The sequence below is a fragment of the Rhinoraja longicauda genome, chromosome 23 (assembly GCF_053455715.1).
Source record: "Rhinoraja longicauda isolate Sanriku21f chromosome 23, sRhiLon1.1, whole genome shotgun sequence".
Taxonomy (NCBI): domain Eukaryota; kingdom Metazoa; phylum Chordata; class Chondrichthyes; order Rajiformes; family Arhynchobatidae; genus Rhinoraja; species Rhinoraja longicauda.
The window spans coordinates 30,446,710-30,466,059 of record NC_135975.1 but is presented as its reverse complement, the minus strand read 5'-3'; the positions used below and the strand labels follow the sequence as shown (position 1 = coordinate 30,466,059).

At 45.2% G+C, this 19,350-nt stretch overlaps 1 protein-coding gene across 3 annotated transcripts in view; it reads right to left on the bottom strand.

The window, feature by feature from the left end:
* Positions 1–1,789: 1,789 nt before the first annotated feature.
* The window catches only part of pde3a (phosphodiesterase 3A, cGMP-inhibited), a 384,185-nt gene continuing 366,624 nt past the window's right edge, over positions 1,790–19,350 (bottom strand). For 2 of the 3 annotated variants that reach the window (XM_078419978.1, XM_078419980.1), the window contains 3 exons: positions 16,982–17,143; positions 13,968–14,202; positions 1,790–5,387 (listed from right to left, as the gene is read on the bottom strand). In XM_078419978.1, the coding sequence (XP_078276104.1) occupies positions 5,080–5,387; positions 13,968–14,202; positions 16,982–17,143 (705 nt within the window). In that variant the 3' untranslated portion in view covers positions 1,790–5,079. The remainder of the gene's footprint in view (positions 5,388–13,967; positions 14,203–16,981; positions 17,144–19,350) is intronic. The other variant, XM_078419979.1, reaches the window with a different exon arrangement.

Sequence of the window (19,350 nt, the reverse complement as noted above, 5' to 3'; positions counted from 1 at the left end):
GAGGGACAAGGTTTGATGCAGATGTACAGGGCAGAGTGGTGGGTTCCTGGAAGGTGTTGCCAGGGGTGGTGGTGGAGGCAGGTACAATATGGACATTTAAGAAGCTTTTAGATAGACGCGTGGATTTGCAGGGAATGGAGGGATATGGATCACACGCAGGCGGAGAAGATTAGTTTAACTTAGCATCAGTTCATCACAGACACTGTCATCCAAGGGGCCTGTTCTAAAGATCGTCTATGACCTACAATCATAGAAGAATGTTCTATCTTCAATCTTTCTGCAGTCCATGAAGGTCGGGGAGACCACAAGGAACTGCAGATGCTGGTTTAAAACAGACACAAAGTGCTGGAGTAACTCAGTGGGTCAGGCATCATCTCTGGGGAACATGGACAGATGATGTTTCTGGTTGGGATCCTTCTTCAGATCGAAGAAGCGGCCGACCTGAAAGGTCGCCTATCCATGTTCTCCAGAGATGCTGCTGCCTGACCCACTGTGTGACTCCAGCACTTTGTGTCTTTAAATGAACATGGATCCTGTGCTCATTGATTATTGTCTCCTATTTCTCTTTTTTAACCGCACAATAACAAAATAAAATGTGTGAAACTTGACTGAGTGATATGACAGAAAAACTGAGCTAACCTGAAGTGCCCACATTAGAAATTAGTTTCATTTTAGTTCATAGATACAGCAATGAAAGAGGCCCTTCGGCCCACCGAGCCCATGCCGACCATCAATCACCCGTTCACACTAGTTCTATGTTATCCCTCTTTCTCATCCACTTACTACACACTCGGGGCAATTTACAGAAGGCCAAATAATTTGTAAGCCCGCATGTCTTTGGGATGTGGGAGGAAACTGGAGCACCTGAAGGAAACCCACACGATCACAGGGAGAACGTGCAAACCCCTCACACAGACAGCACCTGAGGTCAGGATCGAACCCGAGTCTCCGGTGCTATGAGGCAGCGGCTCCACCCCCAGTGCCACTGTGCTGCCCGAATTATTCAGAATGCGATGATTTGAAGGAGTTGTATAAGATACGGCAAGCAGCAGCCATTTGTAATGGAGTGACAATAGACAATAGGTGCAGGAGGAGGCCATTTGGCCCTTCAATGTGATCATGGCTGATCATTCTCAATCAGTACCCCGTTCCTGCCTTCTCCCCATACCCCCTGACTCCGCTATCCTTAAGAGCTCTATCTAGCTCTCTCTTGAATGCATTCAGAGAATTGGCCTCCACTGCCTTCTGAGGCAGAGAATTCCACAGATTCACAACTCTCTGACTGAAAAAGTTTTTCCTCATCTCAGTTCTAAATGGCCTACCCCTTATTCTTAAACTGTGGCCCCTTGTTCTGGACTCCCCCAACATTGGGAACATGTTTCCTGCCTCTAACGTGTCCAACCCCTTAATAATCTTGTCAGGAGGGTCAGGAAACTGGGAGTGTAGTGGTTTAACCTGCATTCCAAGTTTGTCCCCTACTGGCCTTTGGAGTAGACAGGTACCGTGCATAGCATATCAGCTATAATGCGATTGACTGTAGAAATTTACTTCCCTTTTATCATCCTGGGCAAAGTTGGGCCATCAAGCAAGTCAAGAAGAATTTCCCCTTGTTCATTTTTTTAGTTTAGTTTACAGACGCAGCATGGAAACAGGCCCCTTGGCCCACCGAATCCACGCCGACCAACAATCACCCATTCACTGTCTCCATCCTACACACCAGGGACAATTTACCAAAGCCAATTAACCTACAAACCCACACGTCTTTAGAATGTGGGAGGAAATGGAGCACCCGGAGGGAACTCACGCAGTCACAGGGAGAACATGCAAACGTCACACACAGATAGCAGCCGAGATCAGCTGGGGCTCTGGCGCTGTGAGGCAGCAGCTCTACCCGCTGCACCACTGCTGCTTGTAAAACACGGAACATTATAGGTGCAATTTCCTTGTACCTTCTGCGTGTTTCCACTCTGGAGTTACCAGCATGAAAGTGTCCTGGAATCTATATGGAAAACCAATTCACACGTTTTAATCATGCAGATATCATAACAGCATTTAAAAGGCATTTGTGCAGGTACATGTATAGGAAAGGTTTGGAGGGACATGGGCCATACACGAGCAGGTGGGACAAGCGTAGATGAGGCATAGGGGTCAGCATGGGCCTGTTGGGCTGAAGGGCCTGTTTCCGTGTTGTATGACTTTGTGACTCTATGACTTGAGTGGAGAACGCTGATAAAATTGTACCAGAATCCGAAGTGGATGCATTGTGACATGAAATGAGAATCATTGCTAACTTTACTTATAAACTTGAATCCCCACAAGATTATCTCAGAATATAATATATTGTGGCTCAGCTACGAAGGATTAGGAGATCATTTAGTCCCTTGAACCTTTCCTATCATTAAAGTGGATCTCGGCTAATCCATACTTCTATTCAATCTTCCATTGCAATTGACCTCAACCCTTTTCAGTTTGGTCAAGGTGAGGGCAGGTGGAGAAGATAAGGTTCACTTTAGATCCATTCACCCTTCACATTTAAAATATTTTTGACCCCAAATTAAAACAAAAAAAAAATCATCAATTAATGTTTTTTTTTTTAAGAGAGGCTTTTAACAAAAACTCATTTCTGACTGCTTGCTGGGGTACTCCACATAGTCCAACCCCATAATGTGCTAATGAACCGATGTGTTACAATGCTGAGAACTGTGGTTTATATAAAACCTCCCCTATGCTCTAACTATTGTATTTGAGTTTGTACTGGTTGTATCTATGCATGGTCTGAGGAAGAGTCTCGACCCGAAACGTCACCCATTCCTTCTCTCCAGAGATGCTGCCTGACCTGCTGAGTTACTCCAGCATTTTGTGTCTATCTACAGTGTAAGCCAGCATCTGCAGTTCCTTCCTACACATGTGGTATATCTGATCTGTGTAGATAGCAGGCAAATCAAAGCTTTTCTCTGTACCTCGGTACACGTTTAGTTTAGTATAGCGTTGAAACAGGCCCTTCGGCCCACCGAGTCTGTGCCGACCAGCAATCCCCACAAATTAACACTATCCTACACATACTAGGGACAATTTACACTTATTCCAAGCCAAATAACCTACAAATCTGTACATCTTTGGAGTGTGGGAGGAAAATTAAGATCTCGGAGAAAACCCACGCGGTCACGGGGAGAACGTACAGACTTGGTACAGTCAGCACCCGTGGTCGGGATCAAACCTCAGTCTCTGGCGCTGCAAGCGCTGTAAGGCAGCAACTCTACCGCTGAGCCACACGTGACCATAATACACCCAAATCTATGTTACAATTTAGAGTTGGAAGTAGCCAGGTCATAAAAGGACGGCAGATTTCCTTCTTAAAAATAAATTAAGGAATGGGAAAATCTACTGCCCCCATTACCGATATTAACATCTCATTTCGAAGCTATTTAATTGACTGAATTTCTCCCTTAATCCCTTATGATGAGATTCAAATTCAGGTCTAGCGATCTATTTCTTAGGGTTCTGCGCTGCTGTTGTTTGGAATTAAACACTGTTCTCACCTATCCACTGACCCAAGGTCGAATAGTGAGAGATCTGGATAGAGTGAATGAGGAGAGGATGTTTCCACCAGTGGGAGAGTCTCGGACCAGAGGCCACAGCCTCAGAATAAAAGGACGTACCATGAGATCGGAGAAGGGGAGGAATTTCTTTCGTCAGAGGGTGGTGAACCTGTGGAATTCATTGCCACAGACGGTTGTGGAGGCCGTCAATGGATATTTTTCGGGCGGAGATTGACAGAATCTTGATTAATTAGGATATCAGGGGTGATGGGGAGAAGGCAGGAGAATGGGGTTGAGAGGGAAAGATAGATCAACCATGATTGAATGGTGTAGACTTGATGGGCCGAATGGCCTAATTCTATTCCTAGAACTGATGACCTTATGAAGGTGCAGTTAGATTGACGATATCCGGTAGACTATTTAATATATCAATCATGTATCGAGTTAAACTGCATGAGGAAATATGCACTGCAATCCTTACCACCACAAACCCACACAGAGTCTAAAATGTGCAGATAACTGGCCTCCCTAAATCTGAGGTAATATCTTCCAATTCCCTTCTCAAAATCATCTCTCCTTCTCAGTGGTAAACAGTTTCTTCAGAATTAACTTTGCTGCGAAAATAATCCAAATAGTCATCATTTTGAAAGAAATCAACCAACTCCGGCAACCTGCCACAATCTGTGGCAACAAACTGTGTGGCATAAGAAGGTACTAAGCTTTGACAGTATCACAAGAATGTCTTTTTAAGTGGGAGGTTTTCATAGTCATCTTTACAAAATCACAACAAAAAAAACTGGTTTAAGAGCTCGCTATTTACAAAAGCCATTAGAAAACATTCTTTGTATCTACAATAAACTGTTGTCTTCTTCAAATAATTATTATTGAATGTAAATAAACAGTAAAAATATTCAAAATGGATATAAATTCTTGACTAGGAGTTTGACGTGTAGTAGATACTCTTTATAAAGTGAATGGCCCATCGTGTGGCCGCCAGACTTTTTCTAAAACATTTGTTCAAGGTGGTTTTGGCAATGTACAAGTACTTCAGCATAGCTTCGAGAGTTTGCCTATACAAAGCTAGTGAGCTATAAGGTTATATACACAAAAAAATATATATCGTCAGGCTGTATCAGAATACTGATAAAGCTATCAACTTTCACTCAAAACTAGAGCAAAGGTTGCGGATGTAACACCACAGCGATGTTTTTGCAAAGCCTACGCTTCACAAGTAAGTCTTCATTCATTTGATACTCACAGTTGTTGCGTGTTTGTTTTGTTACGTAAGTGTGTATCAAGCAATATTAAACAAGACAGGTCAATGAAAAAGTGCACCGTAATCGTACTGATAGCAATTGTGTGTTTACAGTCTAAATCAGCGGGTGATGCATTACAGAGACTTCCTCCGTCAGAGTGTTCATTTAGTCTTGGCTGCAGCTCTGTATAATGTCATCACAGCTGTAGGCACCTTGTCCTATACATCTACAGTATTGTGTCAAAGTGTGCTGGGAACAAAATAAAGTCAAAGTCGGGCCGCAGTTCAGTCATTTTTATCGTCTTCTAAAGTGTCCTGGGTTAGGGTTGTGACCGAACTGAGTGGCACAGACTTCCCTTGCGATCCTTCACTGCTCTTGTCTTCCTTATGCTCCTCCTCCTCCTCAGTGATGGCTTGGATTGTCTCTGAGCTCTGCAGCAACGAGGACTGGTCCGGGCTCTCCAGCTCCACTTTCCTCCGCTCCTCCTGCTCCGCCTCAATGACCTTCTTCCACATCTCGTGGTTCTCCATCAGGTGCTGCATGATCTGGCACAAGACCTTCCCCTGCTTCCCGCACCGCTCCCGGCCTGCTCCTTTGGCAAAGGGTGAAGCACAAAGAGAGATTGGTTTCATCCGCAACATTAGACCCGACTCATGGACAGAAGGAACCACAGATGCCGGTTTACAAAAGAATAGACACGCAAAGCGCTGGAGGAACCCAGCGGGTCGGGCAGCATCTCTGAAGGACATGGATGGGCGACCTTTTGTGTCAAGACCCTTGCTCAGAACTGATTGTAGTAGGAAGCGGGAGAAAACCTCATCTACCCACCCATCTGGCATTCACCACCCTCACCTATCACTTGTGTTGGAAGGAGCTGCGGATGATGGTCTATGGCTTCCGACCCGAAACGTCACCTATTCCTTTTCTCCAGAGATGCTGCCTGACCCGCTGAGTTACTTGCCAGGCCTTGTCCCTGCCCTTTTCTCTCTTTTCAAGCTTCCCTCCCCCCTACTACAATCAATCTGAAGAAGGGTCCCGACCAGAAATGTCATCCGTCCACTCCCTCCACAGATGCTGCCTGACCTGCTGAGTTCTTCCAACGCTTTGTGTTTTTTTCCTAAATGGTATAAATGCATCAATAACTTGTGTGTCAGTGAAAGGGATTCTATTGCTGTCTATTCCAGGCAATCCAATTAACATCTTCTAATTTCAGGAAAATGTATACAAGTCCTGGAAGAAAAGCTGTCATGCAGCATCTTTAGACTTTAGAGATGCTCTCCCATTCTCTTTTAACCCATCCCCTTCCAACTACATTCTTTCCTCTGGCTTCACATTTGATGTCTCCTCTCTCCTTTTATCCTTATCTCACTACCTCTTGTTTGGCGTTTTAGTGCTAGTTTTAGAGATACAGCGTGGAAACAGGCCCTTGAGCCACCGAGACCATGCCAACCAACAATTGCCCATGCACAAGTTTTACCCTACACACCAGGGACAATTTACAGAAATCAATTTACCTACAAACCTCCTGTGGGAAGAAACCGGGAAACCCAGAGTAAGCCCACAGGGAGAACGTACAAACTCCGTACAGACAGCACCCATAGTCAGGGTTGAAGCCAGGTCTCTAGGCCCTGTAAGGCAGCAACTCTACCGCTGCACCCCTGTGTAGCCCTTGTCTTTTCATTCCTGGCCTTTGTCCAACCATCATCAAAATTCTCCCCCTCACCTGTACCCACCTATCACTTGCCTCAACACCTATCCCGGTCTCAACACCCTTCCAGCTTTCTCCCCCTTACTACAGTCAGTCTGAAGAAGAATCCTAAGCAAAAAAATGTTGCCTATCCATGACTTTTAGAGATGCTACCTGACCCACTGTGTTCCTGCAGTACTTTGTGTTTTCTTTTGTAAACCAACACCTGCAGTTCCTTATGCCTCCATCTTAAAACAGAATTGTGTACACATTTTGGCTTGCAGAGGCTGGAGAAGCTGTGATATTCTCTACCCTGAAGTTTGGTGGAGGCAAGATCACTGGATCAGATGTTTAAAGATGAGGCCAATATATATTTGAAAGATCGGGGAATTCAATTCTACATGGAGCTGGTGTAGAAGAGAATTAAAGGCTGAGGCAAATCATATTCAACAGTGGAAGCTAGATGGAGACACACGAAACTAGAGATGCTGGAATTTTGAGCAAAACACAAAGTGCTGGAGGAACAGTGATGCAGCGGGTAGAGCCGCTGCCTCAAGGCGCCAGAGACCCGGGTTCAATGCCGACCTCGGGTGCTGTCTGTGTGGAGTCTGCACACGTCCCCGTGACTACGTGGGTTTACTCCGGGTGCTCCGGTTTCCTCCTATATCCCAGAGACGTGTGGGTTTGTAGGTTAATTAACCCTCTGTAAATTGTTCCCTAGTGCATAGGAAGTGGATGAGAAAGTGGGATAACGCAGAACTAGTGCGAACGGGGGATCGATGGCCGACGTGGACTCGGCAGGCCGAAGAGTCTGTTTCCATGCTGGATCTCTAAACTAAACTACATGCATGAGATATCTAATGTGCATGATAAAGGTAAGTCTCACACTCAGTCTTTTACCCAGCATAGAAGATTCTAGAACAAAGGGAAGAAATTTAAGAGGGACTTCAGGGGCAACTTTTTCACTCAGAGGGCAGTCTAGATCTGGAATGAACGGCCAGAGGAAACTATAGGTGCAGATACAATTCTAACTTTTAAAAGATATTTGGACAGGTGCATGGATGGGAAGGTACGTGGGCTATGGGATAACAGCAAGCAAATGGGGCTAGCCCAGCATGCCAACTTGGTGGGCGTGGACATGCTGGGCCGAAGGGCCTGTTTCTGTGCCACATACAGTAGTTCTATGACTGTAAGTGAAACTAAGGCCATTTGTCTATTTCTTAAGTAATACTATTGTTGCATCAAATGTACATAGCACATAAAACATAGAACAGTACAGCACAGGAACGGGCCCTTCGGCCCACAATGTTTGTGCCGAACATCATACCAAGTTAAGGTATTTATTTCACAAAATGCTGGAGTAACTCAGCAGGTCAGGCAGCATCTCAGGAGAGAAGGAATGGGTGACGTTTCGGGTCTCGACCCTTCTTCAGTCTGAAGAAGGGTCTCGACCCGAAATGTCACCTATTCCTTCTCTCCTGAGATGCTGCCTGACCTGCTGTGTTACTCCAGCATTTTGTGAAATAAATACCTTCGATTTGTACCAGCATCTGCAGTTATTTTCTTACATTTATCATACCAAGTTAAACTGATTTCATCTGCCTGCACATGATGCATACCCATCTATTTCCTGCATATCCAGGTGCCTATCTAAAAGCCTCTTAATCGCCACTATCGTATCTGCCTCCACCACCACCTCTGGCAGTGCGTTCCAGGCCCCCACCACTCTCTGTGTAAAAACATGCCTCACATATTTCCATCAGATTTCCCCCCTCTCACCTTATAGCTATGTGCTCTAGTTTTATACATTTCCACCCTGCGGAAAAAGATTCTGACTGTCTACCTTATCTGTGCCACATAATTTTATATTCTTCTATCAAGTCTCCCCTCAACTTCTGACGTTCCAGGGAAAACAATCCAAGTTTATCCAACCTTTCCTTGTAGCTGAAACCCTGTAATCCAGACAGCATTCCGTAATTTCCATTAAGAAAACATATTTTAAATTATCTCAATTTATTGTTGGAGTGTTACCATAAGTTTATCCAGGCCTTGGCATCTCGTACCAGAGAGCTCGTCTCCATTTATAGTTCGTTTTGGCTCATGGATTGTCAACTACTGAAATTGCTCAGATTTGAGAGGCCATCAAGTGGTGAGTGTTGTGGGAATAGCGTGGGATATGACCTTATGGACCAAACTTGACCCGGCCCAATAAAATCCCGGAAGGAACTCATGAGCCAGCAGAGTGTGCAAAATTGGAGCATTAGGCAATTTAACACTGAAATATTGATGAAAGGATAGCTATGGACTTGTAACTTTGCAATAAACAAGTCTGTTGATTGTAACTACTTTACATTCACCTGACAATGATATGTTAGATCATACGATATATATGTGAAATTTATTAACGATGTCAGTTTGTGATCTTTATTAATAAATCCTGTTGGGTGAATAGATGCATTGGGATAAGAAGTTTATGACATTGTGATAGCATCAATAATAGTGGTGTGTAGGGTCACAGAATGAAACAGAACATAGAACATAGTGCAGAGGGAAACAGATTGGGTAGATGAGCAGAACATCTCTAAACTAAACTAAACTACGTGCATGGGATATCTAATGTGGGCACCCTTTGACCCAGGGTAGGGGAATCAAGAACAAGTGGACACAGGCTTAAAGTGAGAGGGGAAAGATTTAATAGGAAACTGAGGTGCAACTTTTCCACACAGAGGGTGGTGGGTGTATGGAACGAGCTGCCAGAGGAGGTAGTTGAGGCAGGTAGTATAACAACATTTAAAAGACATTTGAACCTGGACATTGGATAGGGAAGGTTTAGAGGGACATGGGCCAAACGTGGGCAGGTGGGACTAGTGTAGATGGGGCATCCTGGTCGGCATTGGCAAGTTGGACCGAAGGGTTTCTTTCCATGCTGTGTGACTCGATGACTCTATGACACAGGAACAGGAACCTGTTCTTTGGAATGTCTTTGGAATCTCTGCCTTCATATTCTGGTCATTATGTTCATCAAAACAAAACTGCAGATCCTGGAAATGTAACATGCTGGAAATACTCAGCAGTTCAGGCTATGCCCATGGTAAGACAAACAGCATTCGGTATCAGTGTTCCCAGCAGACACAAGGAACTGCAGATGCTGGAATCTTGCGCAAAAAGCACAAAGTGCTGGAGGATCTGTTCGAACAACTCTTCAGTCTGAAGAAGGGTTCCGACCGGAAACATTACCTTTCCATGTTCCCCAGAGATGCTGCCTAGTACTACAGTGTTCCCAGCACTGCCCTTCTTTAGTTTAGTTTAGCTTAGAGACATAGCGTGGAAGCAGGCCCTTCGGCCCACCCAGTCCGTGTCGACCAGTGATCCCTGTGCATTTGCCCTATCCTACACACTAAGGACAATTTACAATTTTTACCGAAGCCAATTGACCTACAAATCCATAAGTCTTTTGGAGTGTGGGAGGAAACCAGGGCACCCGGAGAAAACCCACAGGGGGAGAAGGGATAAACTCCGCACAGACAGCACCTGTGGTCAGGATTGAACCCGGGTCTCTGGCACTGTAAGGCAGCAACTCTACCGCTGCGTCACCGTGCCGCCATTCTGATTTCAAATCTCTGCAAAGCTCTGATCCGTATTTCACAGCTTTTTAACACATCCCTTAATTTACTCCCTCTCTCGAACGGCCCTCATTAATCAGCCTTGTGAATGGGCTAATCGCCTTGACAACTGTGGCTTCACACCAGCAGAGATATTCCCTTTACCCCATCCATCCACCCTCCCTACAACATACAACTAACTTGCTTTCTCGGTCTAAAACACCAAAGTGCTGGAGGAACTCAGCGGGTCAGGCAGCACCTGTGGAGGGAATGGACAATGGCTGTCTCTTTGGGTTGGGATCCTTCTTCAGACTGCGTAAGGCCATGGATGCTGTGTTAATACAAAGGCTGTTTTGTGTTGTTTTACCCAGCAGAGATCAATCCCCGTGTGATGCAGAAATCTGCACTGCTGCCTCACGACAGCAGAATTCCAGGTTCGATCCTGACCTCGGGTGCTGTCTGTTGTGTGGAGTTTGCACGTTCTCCCTGTGATCGCACGGGTTTCCTCCGGGTGCTCTGGTTTCCTCCCACATCCCAAAGACGTGCAGGTTAATTTGCCTCTGTAAATTGCCCCGAGCGTGGAGGGAGTAAATGGTAGGATTGATGTGGGGGGTTGGGGGGGGAAAAGGATGGGGGTTTTAATAGGAACTTGAGGAGCAACGTTTTCCACACAGAGATTGGTTGGTCTATGGAACAAGCTACCAGAGGAGGCCGTGAGGCAGGCACTATAACACCATGTAATAGATATTTAGACAGGTACATGGATAAGAAAGGTTTAGAGGGATATGGGCCAGACGGGGGTAAATAGGACCTGTTCACATCAGTTCTGTAACATTGATGTTATTTAGTGCATGCATGAAAGAAAGCGTTGTAATTTACTATGCATGGAGACGGAATGAGCTACAAACAAGTCTGAGCTCAGTCTGAAGAAGGGTCTCGGCCCGAAACGTCACCCATTCCTTCTCTCCCGAGATGCTGCCTGACCTGCTGAGTTACTCCAGCATTTTGTGAATAAATACCTTCGATTTGTACCAGCATCTGCAGTTATTTTCTTATACAAACAAATCCTCTCTTCACGTCATACTGTTTAATGTGTGGATTGCCCCAAACGGTCGGGGTATTCATCGGGGTAGACAAGGCGGAGTCCCGTGAGAAACAAGGCATCGCGTGACTCACCGTCTGACCCGCTGCCGTTCTGCTGCTGCACATTCTCGGGGCCTTCAGCGCCGGCTTTGTGCCAACCAAGCCGGGAGGAGATTAACTATGCAGAGCTAGGACCTGCACCTGTGTTGGGCTGGCTGTCCCTTGCCAAGGATCAATCACTGGAACTCCCATGGGTCACACTAAAGTCACCAGGTGCGCTCCTGGCTACGGCACAATTTCATGAGGTCATAAATTAGGCCATTCGGCCCATCAAGTCCACTCCGCCGTTCAATCGTGGCTGTTCTATCTCTCTCGCTCTCAACCCTATTTTCCTGCCTTCTCCCCATAACCCCCTCTGATACCCGCACTAATCAAGAATCTATCAATCTCCACCTTAAAAATATCCATTGACGGCCTCCATAGGAGTCTGTGCCAAAGATTTGTGGCCATTAGGCAAATCACTTGCAGGCTCGAAGCTGCAGCTCAGATCAGCCTGAGGTGGTCGCAATACGTTAATAAACCAGTAATCGCGCAAATAAGGTGGCATAGCTGGTGGTGCTGCTGATTCACAGTGCCTGAAAACCCTGGTTCAATCCTGACCTCGGGTGCTGTGTGTGTATGTGTGTGTGTGTGTGTGTGTGTGTGTGTGTGTGTGTGTGTGTGTGTGTGTGTGTGTGTGTGTGTGTGTGTGTGTGTGTGTATGTATGTATGTGAGTATTTGTGTGTGTGTGTGTGTATATGTATGTGAGAGTATTTGTGTGTGTGTGTGTGTGCGTGTGTGTGTGTGTGTGTATGTATGTATGTGTATTTGTGTGTGTGTGTGTGTGTGTGTGTATGTATGTGAGAGTATTTGTGTGTGTGTGTGTGTGTATGTGTGTGAGAGTATGTGAGAGTGTGTGTGTGTGTATGTATGTCAGAGTGTGTGTGTGTGTGTGTGTGTGTGTGTGTGTTTCTGTGTGTGTGTGTGTGTGTGTGTGTGTGTGTGTGTGTGTGTGTGTGTGTGTGTGTGTGTGTGTGTGTGTGTGTGTGTGTGTGTGTGTGTGTGTGTGTGTGTGTGTGTGTGTGTGTGTGTGTGTGTGTGTTTCTGTGACCACATGGGCTTCCTCCGGGTACTCCGGTTTCCTCCCACATCCTAAAGACGTGGGATGTCTGTAGGATAACTGACCCTCTGTAAATTGCCCCCAGTAGGTCAGGAGTGGATAGGAAAGTGGGATAACATAGGACATAGATGGTGCATTTGGTGGGCTGAATGGCCTGTTTCCATGCTGTATCTCTAAACTCTCTAAAGCTTCTCACTCCAGTTAAAACTCCAGCGACAAACTCCCCTCATGCCCTTACACGCACATCCCTCCTCCTGGCTTCATATTTCACTCCTCTTCACTTCTCATCTCACACCCTCTTAATTCCTTTTCATCTCTGGCCTTTGTCCACCCATCTGTCAATTAAACACCCCTCCCTCCCTCACCTGTATCCACCTATCAATCGCCAGGCTTTGTCCCGCCCCCACCTCTCTTCCAGCTTTCTCCTCTCTACTCCAATCAGCCCGAAGAAAGGTCCTGACCCAAAACGACACCTATCCATGTCATCCAGAGATGCTGCCTGAGTTACTCCGGCACTTTGTGTTTTTATTTTGTAAACCAGTATCTGCAGTTCCTTGTGACTACCTAATAGCACAGAGAGGGTACCTTTTCATAAATGGAGGTGGGTGCCTGGAACAGCCGAGGTGTGATGGTGGAGGTAGATACGATAACCGGTTTTTGATTGAAAAATACAGCATGGAAAAACAGGCCCTTCGGCCCATTGAGTCCACACCGACCATCGGTCACCTGTTTACACTAGCTCTGTGTTATCCCACTTTCTCATCCACTCCCTACACAATTTTACAGAGGGCCAATTGACCCACAAACCCGCACGTCTTTGGGATGTGGGAGGAAACCGGAGCACCCGGAGGAAACCCCCGGCAGTCTCGGGAGGAACGCACAAACTCCGCACAGACAGCACCCGTGTTCAGGATTGAACCCGGATCTCTGGCGCTGTGAGGCAGCAGCTCTACCAGCTGTGCCACTGTACTCCCTGGTGTTTAAGATGCTTTTAGACGGGCACACGAATATGCAGGGTGTGGAGGGATGTGGAGCCCGTGCAGACAGAGATTAGTTTAACTTGGCATTGTGTTCGGGAGCGACATTGTGGGTCAAAGGGGCCTGTTCTGCGCTGTGCTGTTCAAATACTAACAACTGCAGTTATTGTAGATGGGCCAACATCAACATTTCAAGGGCAATGAAGACCAGGGAATAGATTATGGCTGTCCGAGTGAAGAAAGGGAGTGGAATTGTGGGTCGGTCTTGGTGTAATGTTTGTCACAGACATTGCGGGCTAAAGGGTCTCTTTCTACGCTGTACCATTCTGTTCTATATTGAGTATCCTCGGGCTATCTTTGATTGGACTTTACTGGCTTTACCTTGCACTGTATTCCCTTATCATGCTTCTGTACACTGTGTGCGGCTCGACTGCAATCATGTATGTACTGGCCGGTGGAAAGTCAATACATGATTGCAATCGAGCCACTCACGGCACGCGACAAAAGGTTTGCACTCTACCTCCGCACACGTGACAATAAACTAAACTCAGACTGCAGTGGTTCCGGTCGATGGGTCAACGTCACCATCTCACGAGCAATTAAGATCAGGGATTGTGAGAAAGTGCACAAAAGGAGTGGAAGGGATGAGCCAAATGAACCTACTTGTGGTTGTTTCCAGTGCTCCTTCCTCCTCTGTCGTCTCTGCTTCCTCTTCATCTTCCTCCTCGCCGTCGGTCTCCTCCACCCACCGGCCCGGTATCAACCCTGCCGAGTTGTAGGAGTTGCACAAAGGCCCCACAATGTGGGTGATGAAGGACTCCTGCAGCTTGGCCAGCTGCGGTGCGGAGCGGTCCATGAACGGACTGATGGGGAGCCCAAGGCTGGACTCCTCGTCACCCTGCGCATCAAAGTGAGAGCCCGTTAGGTCCGGTCCGTTGCCATGTCCATGCCTTCAGATCTTCTCCTGCTCACTCCCTTCCTGGTTGCAAGAGGCATTAACGAGGAAGTCTGAAGCAGGAGTCTGAAAGCCGTGTAAAAAGTGATGAACACTGGTCCATCATCACAAGTACTGACCTCCCCACCATCGAAGCCATCTGTAGGAGGCCCTGCCTCAAAAAGGCAGCCAATACCACCAAGGACCCACAACACCCTGGCCACGCTCTCATTTCACTCCTACCATCGGGGAGAAGGTATAAGAGTCTGAAAACTGTAACGTCCAGGTTCAGGAACAGCTTCTTCCCAAGACCCATCAGGCTAGTGCACACTACGAACTCCAACTAAACTCCATACAAAATGCCACCATTGTTGCACTGGGGACTTGGGACTTGGTTTTTCTTTTTGCATGATATCGTTTTAAGAACAGTTTCTACCATTAGGCCATCAGGCTTCTGAACTCATAAACACTTTTCAAATCGTATATCTTGATTATTTTTAATATTGTCTTTTTAACTATTTTTAATATTATCTTTTTACCTTATTAATGTCATTTTTTATTTTATTTATCCTTGGAATATTACTGCTGAGGTGACCCGTTGTCTTGTCAAATACATTTCATTGTACCGTTGACCCTGTGCCAACCTACATATGACAAATAACATTTATTTTATTTTATTATTATTATTATTATTATTATTATTATTATTATTATTATTATTATTATTATTATTATTATTATTATTATTATTATTATTATTATTATTATTATTATTATTATTATTTTATTAAAATTTATTGAACTTCTTTTTGTTGTTTATTATGGTGTCCACTGAGTACTATGTTTGTGCTGCTACAAATAAAAATCTCATAGTTCCATTTTGGGACAATTAGTCACTCTTGACTCTCGATCATTCAGCCAATTTAGATTCATAGGGTCATGCCGCACATCAACAGCCCCTTCATCGTAACTTTCCCATGCCGACCAAAAATGTCCCATCTATACTACTCTCACCTGCCTGAGTTTGGTCCACACCCCTCTGAAGCTGTCCTACCCAAGTACCTGACCTAATTTAAAATGTCTTTTAAATATTAGACACAAAAAGTTGGAGTAACTCAGCGGGTCAGGCAGCATCTCTGGAGAGAAGGAATGGGTGACGTTTCGGGTCGAGACCCTTCTTCAGACTAGTCAGGGGAAAGGGAAAAGAGAGATATAGACAATGACGTACGGAGATAAAGAACAATGAATGAAAGATATGCAAAAAAGTGACGATGATAAAGGAAACGGGCCTTTGTTAGCAGTTTGTTGGGTGAATACGAGAAGCTGGTGTGACTTGGGTGGCGGAGGGATGGAGAGAGAGGGAATGCCGGGATTACTTCCTTCTCTTTCCAGCATCTGAAGTTCCTTCCTACACATTTCGTCTTTTAAATATTGTTATATATAGTATCTGCCTCAACTACCTCCTCTGGCAGCTCACTCCATACATCCACCACCTTCTGTGTGAAAAAAATGCCCCTCAGGTTCTTATTAAATCTTTTCCCTCTCACCTTAAACCCATGTCTTCTGGTTCTTGATTCTCCTACTCTGGGCAAAAGACTCTGCATTCACCCAATCTATTCCTCTCATTGTATTATATATGTTGTTACAGTAACAACATATCTGAACGTGCCTGAGATGCTCATCATCAGTGCAATACAAAGCTCATCAAAGCCAGGACCACCCAAAACCAGAACCTTCCGGAAGCTAAAGCATGGAAACGGCACCTCCTCACGTTCCCCTTTATTTAGACCTGGATGTACATCTCAATTCCATCATGGATAATTAATCGGTGGTTAAGAGGGTGTATGATGTGCTTGCCTTCATTGGTTGGGACATTTGGTATAAGACTTAGGGGCGGCACACTGGCGCAACGGTAGAGTTGCTGCCTTACAGCGCCAGAGATCCGGGATCGATCCTGACTATGGGTACCTATCTGTACGGAGTTGATATGGGTTTTCTCCAGGTTCTCCCACAGTCCAGAGATGTGCGGGTTTGTAGGTTAATTGGCGTCGGTAAAAACTGTAAATTGTCCATCGCGTTAGGATTGTCCCTGGTTTGGAGGATAGTGTTAGTGTGCGGGGTTTGTTGGTCGGCGCAGATTCGGTGGACCGAAGGGCCTGTTTGCGCGCTGTATCTCTAAACTAAACTAAACTAAGACTCAGGAAGTCACGGTGCAGCTTTATATGAACTTGGTTAGGCTGCATTAGGTTCAGATTTAGGTTTTATTCACTCAAGTGTACTGAGGTACGGTAAAAAGCATTGCTTTGCACTCTATCCAAACAAATCAGATAATTACATGGATACAATCAAACCAAAATCAAGGATGATCAAAGGAAACAGGCCATTCAAATATCACAATATTCAGCCATTCGGTGAGGCCACGCTGACCATCGATCACCCATGAACACTAGTTCTATGTTCTCCCACTTTTTCATCCACTCCCTGCACACTAGAGACAATTTACAGAGGTCAATAAACCTACAAACCCACATGGCTTTGGGATGTGGGAGGAAACCGGAGCACCCGAAGGAAATCCTCAAGGAGAACGTGCAAGCTCCACGCAGAGAGTGCCAGAGTTCAGAACTGTGAGGCAGCAGCTCCATCAATATATGTGTCAAATTGAACCCCCCCAACCTTCCCACGGGGGTCAAAATAGGTGGTACCCAGATAAGAGCAATATGTCAATTTAAGGCATATTACTAACCTGCTCGTAAAACTCATTGACGATGCCTTCCGTCCATTTCAAATGAAGCTCCTTGCATTTGGCAGGCCCATTGATGTCAGCGAGTTTAATACACATCTGACAAACCAACAAGCGATCGTTTTCATTTGCCCAGTCAATGCCCGGCCCCACCTCCTCGTTCACCTGTGGTAATGCAAGGAAACACATTACTGAGTCAATGTGCAAAAGCATTCAAAATGTAGGGTTATCAGTGATACACAAAAAGGTCCTGAAAACAGTTAAGAAAACTTTCTCTCCAAGCAAAGGAGTTTAAATGGCGCACGTTAAAAGGATCTGTGGAATGAACTGTGAAACAGCCCAAATGTGATGACAAAGAACTGCAGATGCTGGTTTATACCAAAGGTTGGCACAGAGTGCTGGAGTAACTCAGTGGGTCAGGCAGCATCTCCGGCGAACATGGAAAGGCAATGTTTCCTTCTTTAGGCTCCCAAAGAAGGATCCTGACCCGAAACATCACACGAACGGTTCCAACCCAAATGGCCACCCATCCATGTTCTCCAGAGATGCTGCCTGACCGGCTGAGTTACGCCAGCACTTTGTGTCTATTCTTGGATGTCAAGTAGCAAATAAAGAAATGTTATTTTTCATCCCTTCACAATCTCAGGGCCACATAGCAACTGTGAATGTAGTTACAAAGAACTGCAGATGCTGGTTAATACACAAAAGGGCACATAGTGCTGGAGTAACTCAGCGGGTCAGGCAGCATCTCTGGAGAACGTGGATAGGTGACGTTTCGGGTTGGGACCCTTCTTTTGGCATGAAGAACTGCAGGTGCTGATTTTCAAATAAGACACAAAATGCTGGAGTAATGCAGTGGGTCAGGCAGCATCTCAGTGAAGCAACCCATTGTCAGCTAACATGCATGACTCTGAAACCATGTGAAGCTTCACTGGAAAATATTTATCAACTTGTGTTATGATTGCCAACACATTTTATCAGCACATTCTACTGCACACTTACAATGCAAAATAACACACACATTAATAATGTACTTTGTGTTAAAATATGAACAGTATGTTGAGAAGAAAAAAAAAACCGTGGGAGGAACTCAATGGGCAAAGTTTGTTTAGACAGCACCCGAGGTCAGGATCGAAACCAGGTCTCTGGCGCTGTAAGGCAGCAACTCCACCGCTGCGCCACCGTGCCGCCCTACAATGTTGTCTGCAGTATATTCAGAACTGGTGTCAATTAATTCACAAAGTGCTGCAGTAATTCAGCAGGTCAGGCAGCAACTCTGGAGAACATGGATCGGCAATGTTTCATAGGGACGCATCTTCAGACTCCCAAAACGTAACCTGTTCGTGTTCTCCAGAGATGCTGCCTGATCTGCTGTTAGTTTAGTTTATATTAGTTTTGTTCAGATTAGTTTAGTTTAGTTTAATTCAGTTTGGTTTGGTTTAGTTCAGTTTAGTTTAGAGATACAGTATGGAAACAGGCCCTGCGGCCCACCAAGTCCATGCCGATCATCGATCTTCTATTCACACTACTTTTGGGTTATCCCACTTTTTCATCCATTCCCTACACTCTAGGGGCAATTTTACAACAGTATATGCAGTTCCTTGTTCCAATCAATCTACCTGTGCATTACATTAGCAGATAACGTAAGTTAACAGCATAGAGTTGACATTGGCAGGTAGTCCTGTGCATTATTGATATAAACTCTGCACTAATATTTATTGCTGTGTATTGATATATGGAGTTCATCATTGTTAAGTGCATAAACACCATGTTCTGTGCAGACATGGAACAAATAGTATTTTTTCACTTCCAGTATCACAGCCACGGACATTTGTTGGCATCTAACACTGGTAAGTTAATTGCTGCACATATTAAAACGTACAAGAATCATTTTCATTGTCCAGAGGAATTCTCCCAGATTGCATCCCTCTTCATTGGGTAAAACTAAAAGTCTGCTCCAACTACATTTGCCTGCACAATCCCCCTCATATTATGAAACAAGAAATTGCAGAGTTGTGGACAGAGAAGGCGTGGACTCGGCGGGCTGAAGGGCCTGTTTCCATGCTGTATAATTAAACTAAACTAAACTACACTAAACCAAGTGTGCATTTGAACGACTGGATTCTTCATCCATGAGGGGTGGTCTAATGCAGTTATATATTGAAATTACTTTAAAGTATTTAGGAAACATTAAAGTATTTGAAAATGTGCCTATACAAAGACTGATGATTCCACTGACGACCTTTAATTTAGTTTAGTCTATTGTTGTCAAGCTTATGTTTGACTGCTAAACAGTCAAAGAAAAGACTACACACGATTACTATCAAACCGTCCACAGTGTACAGATAGAGGATAAAGGGTACAACATTAAG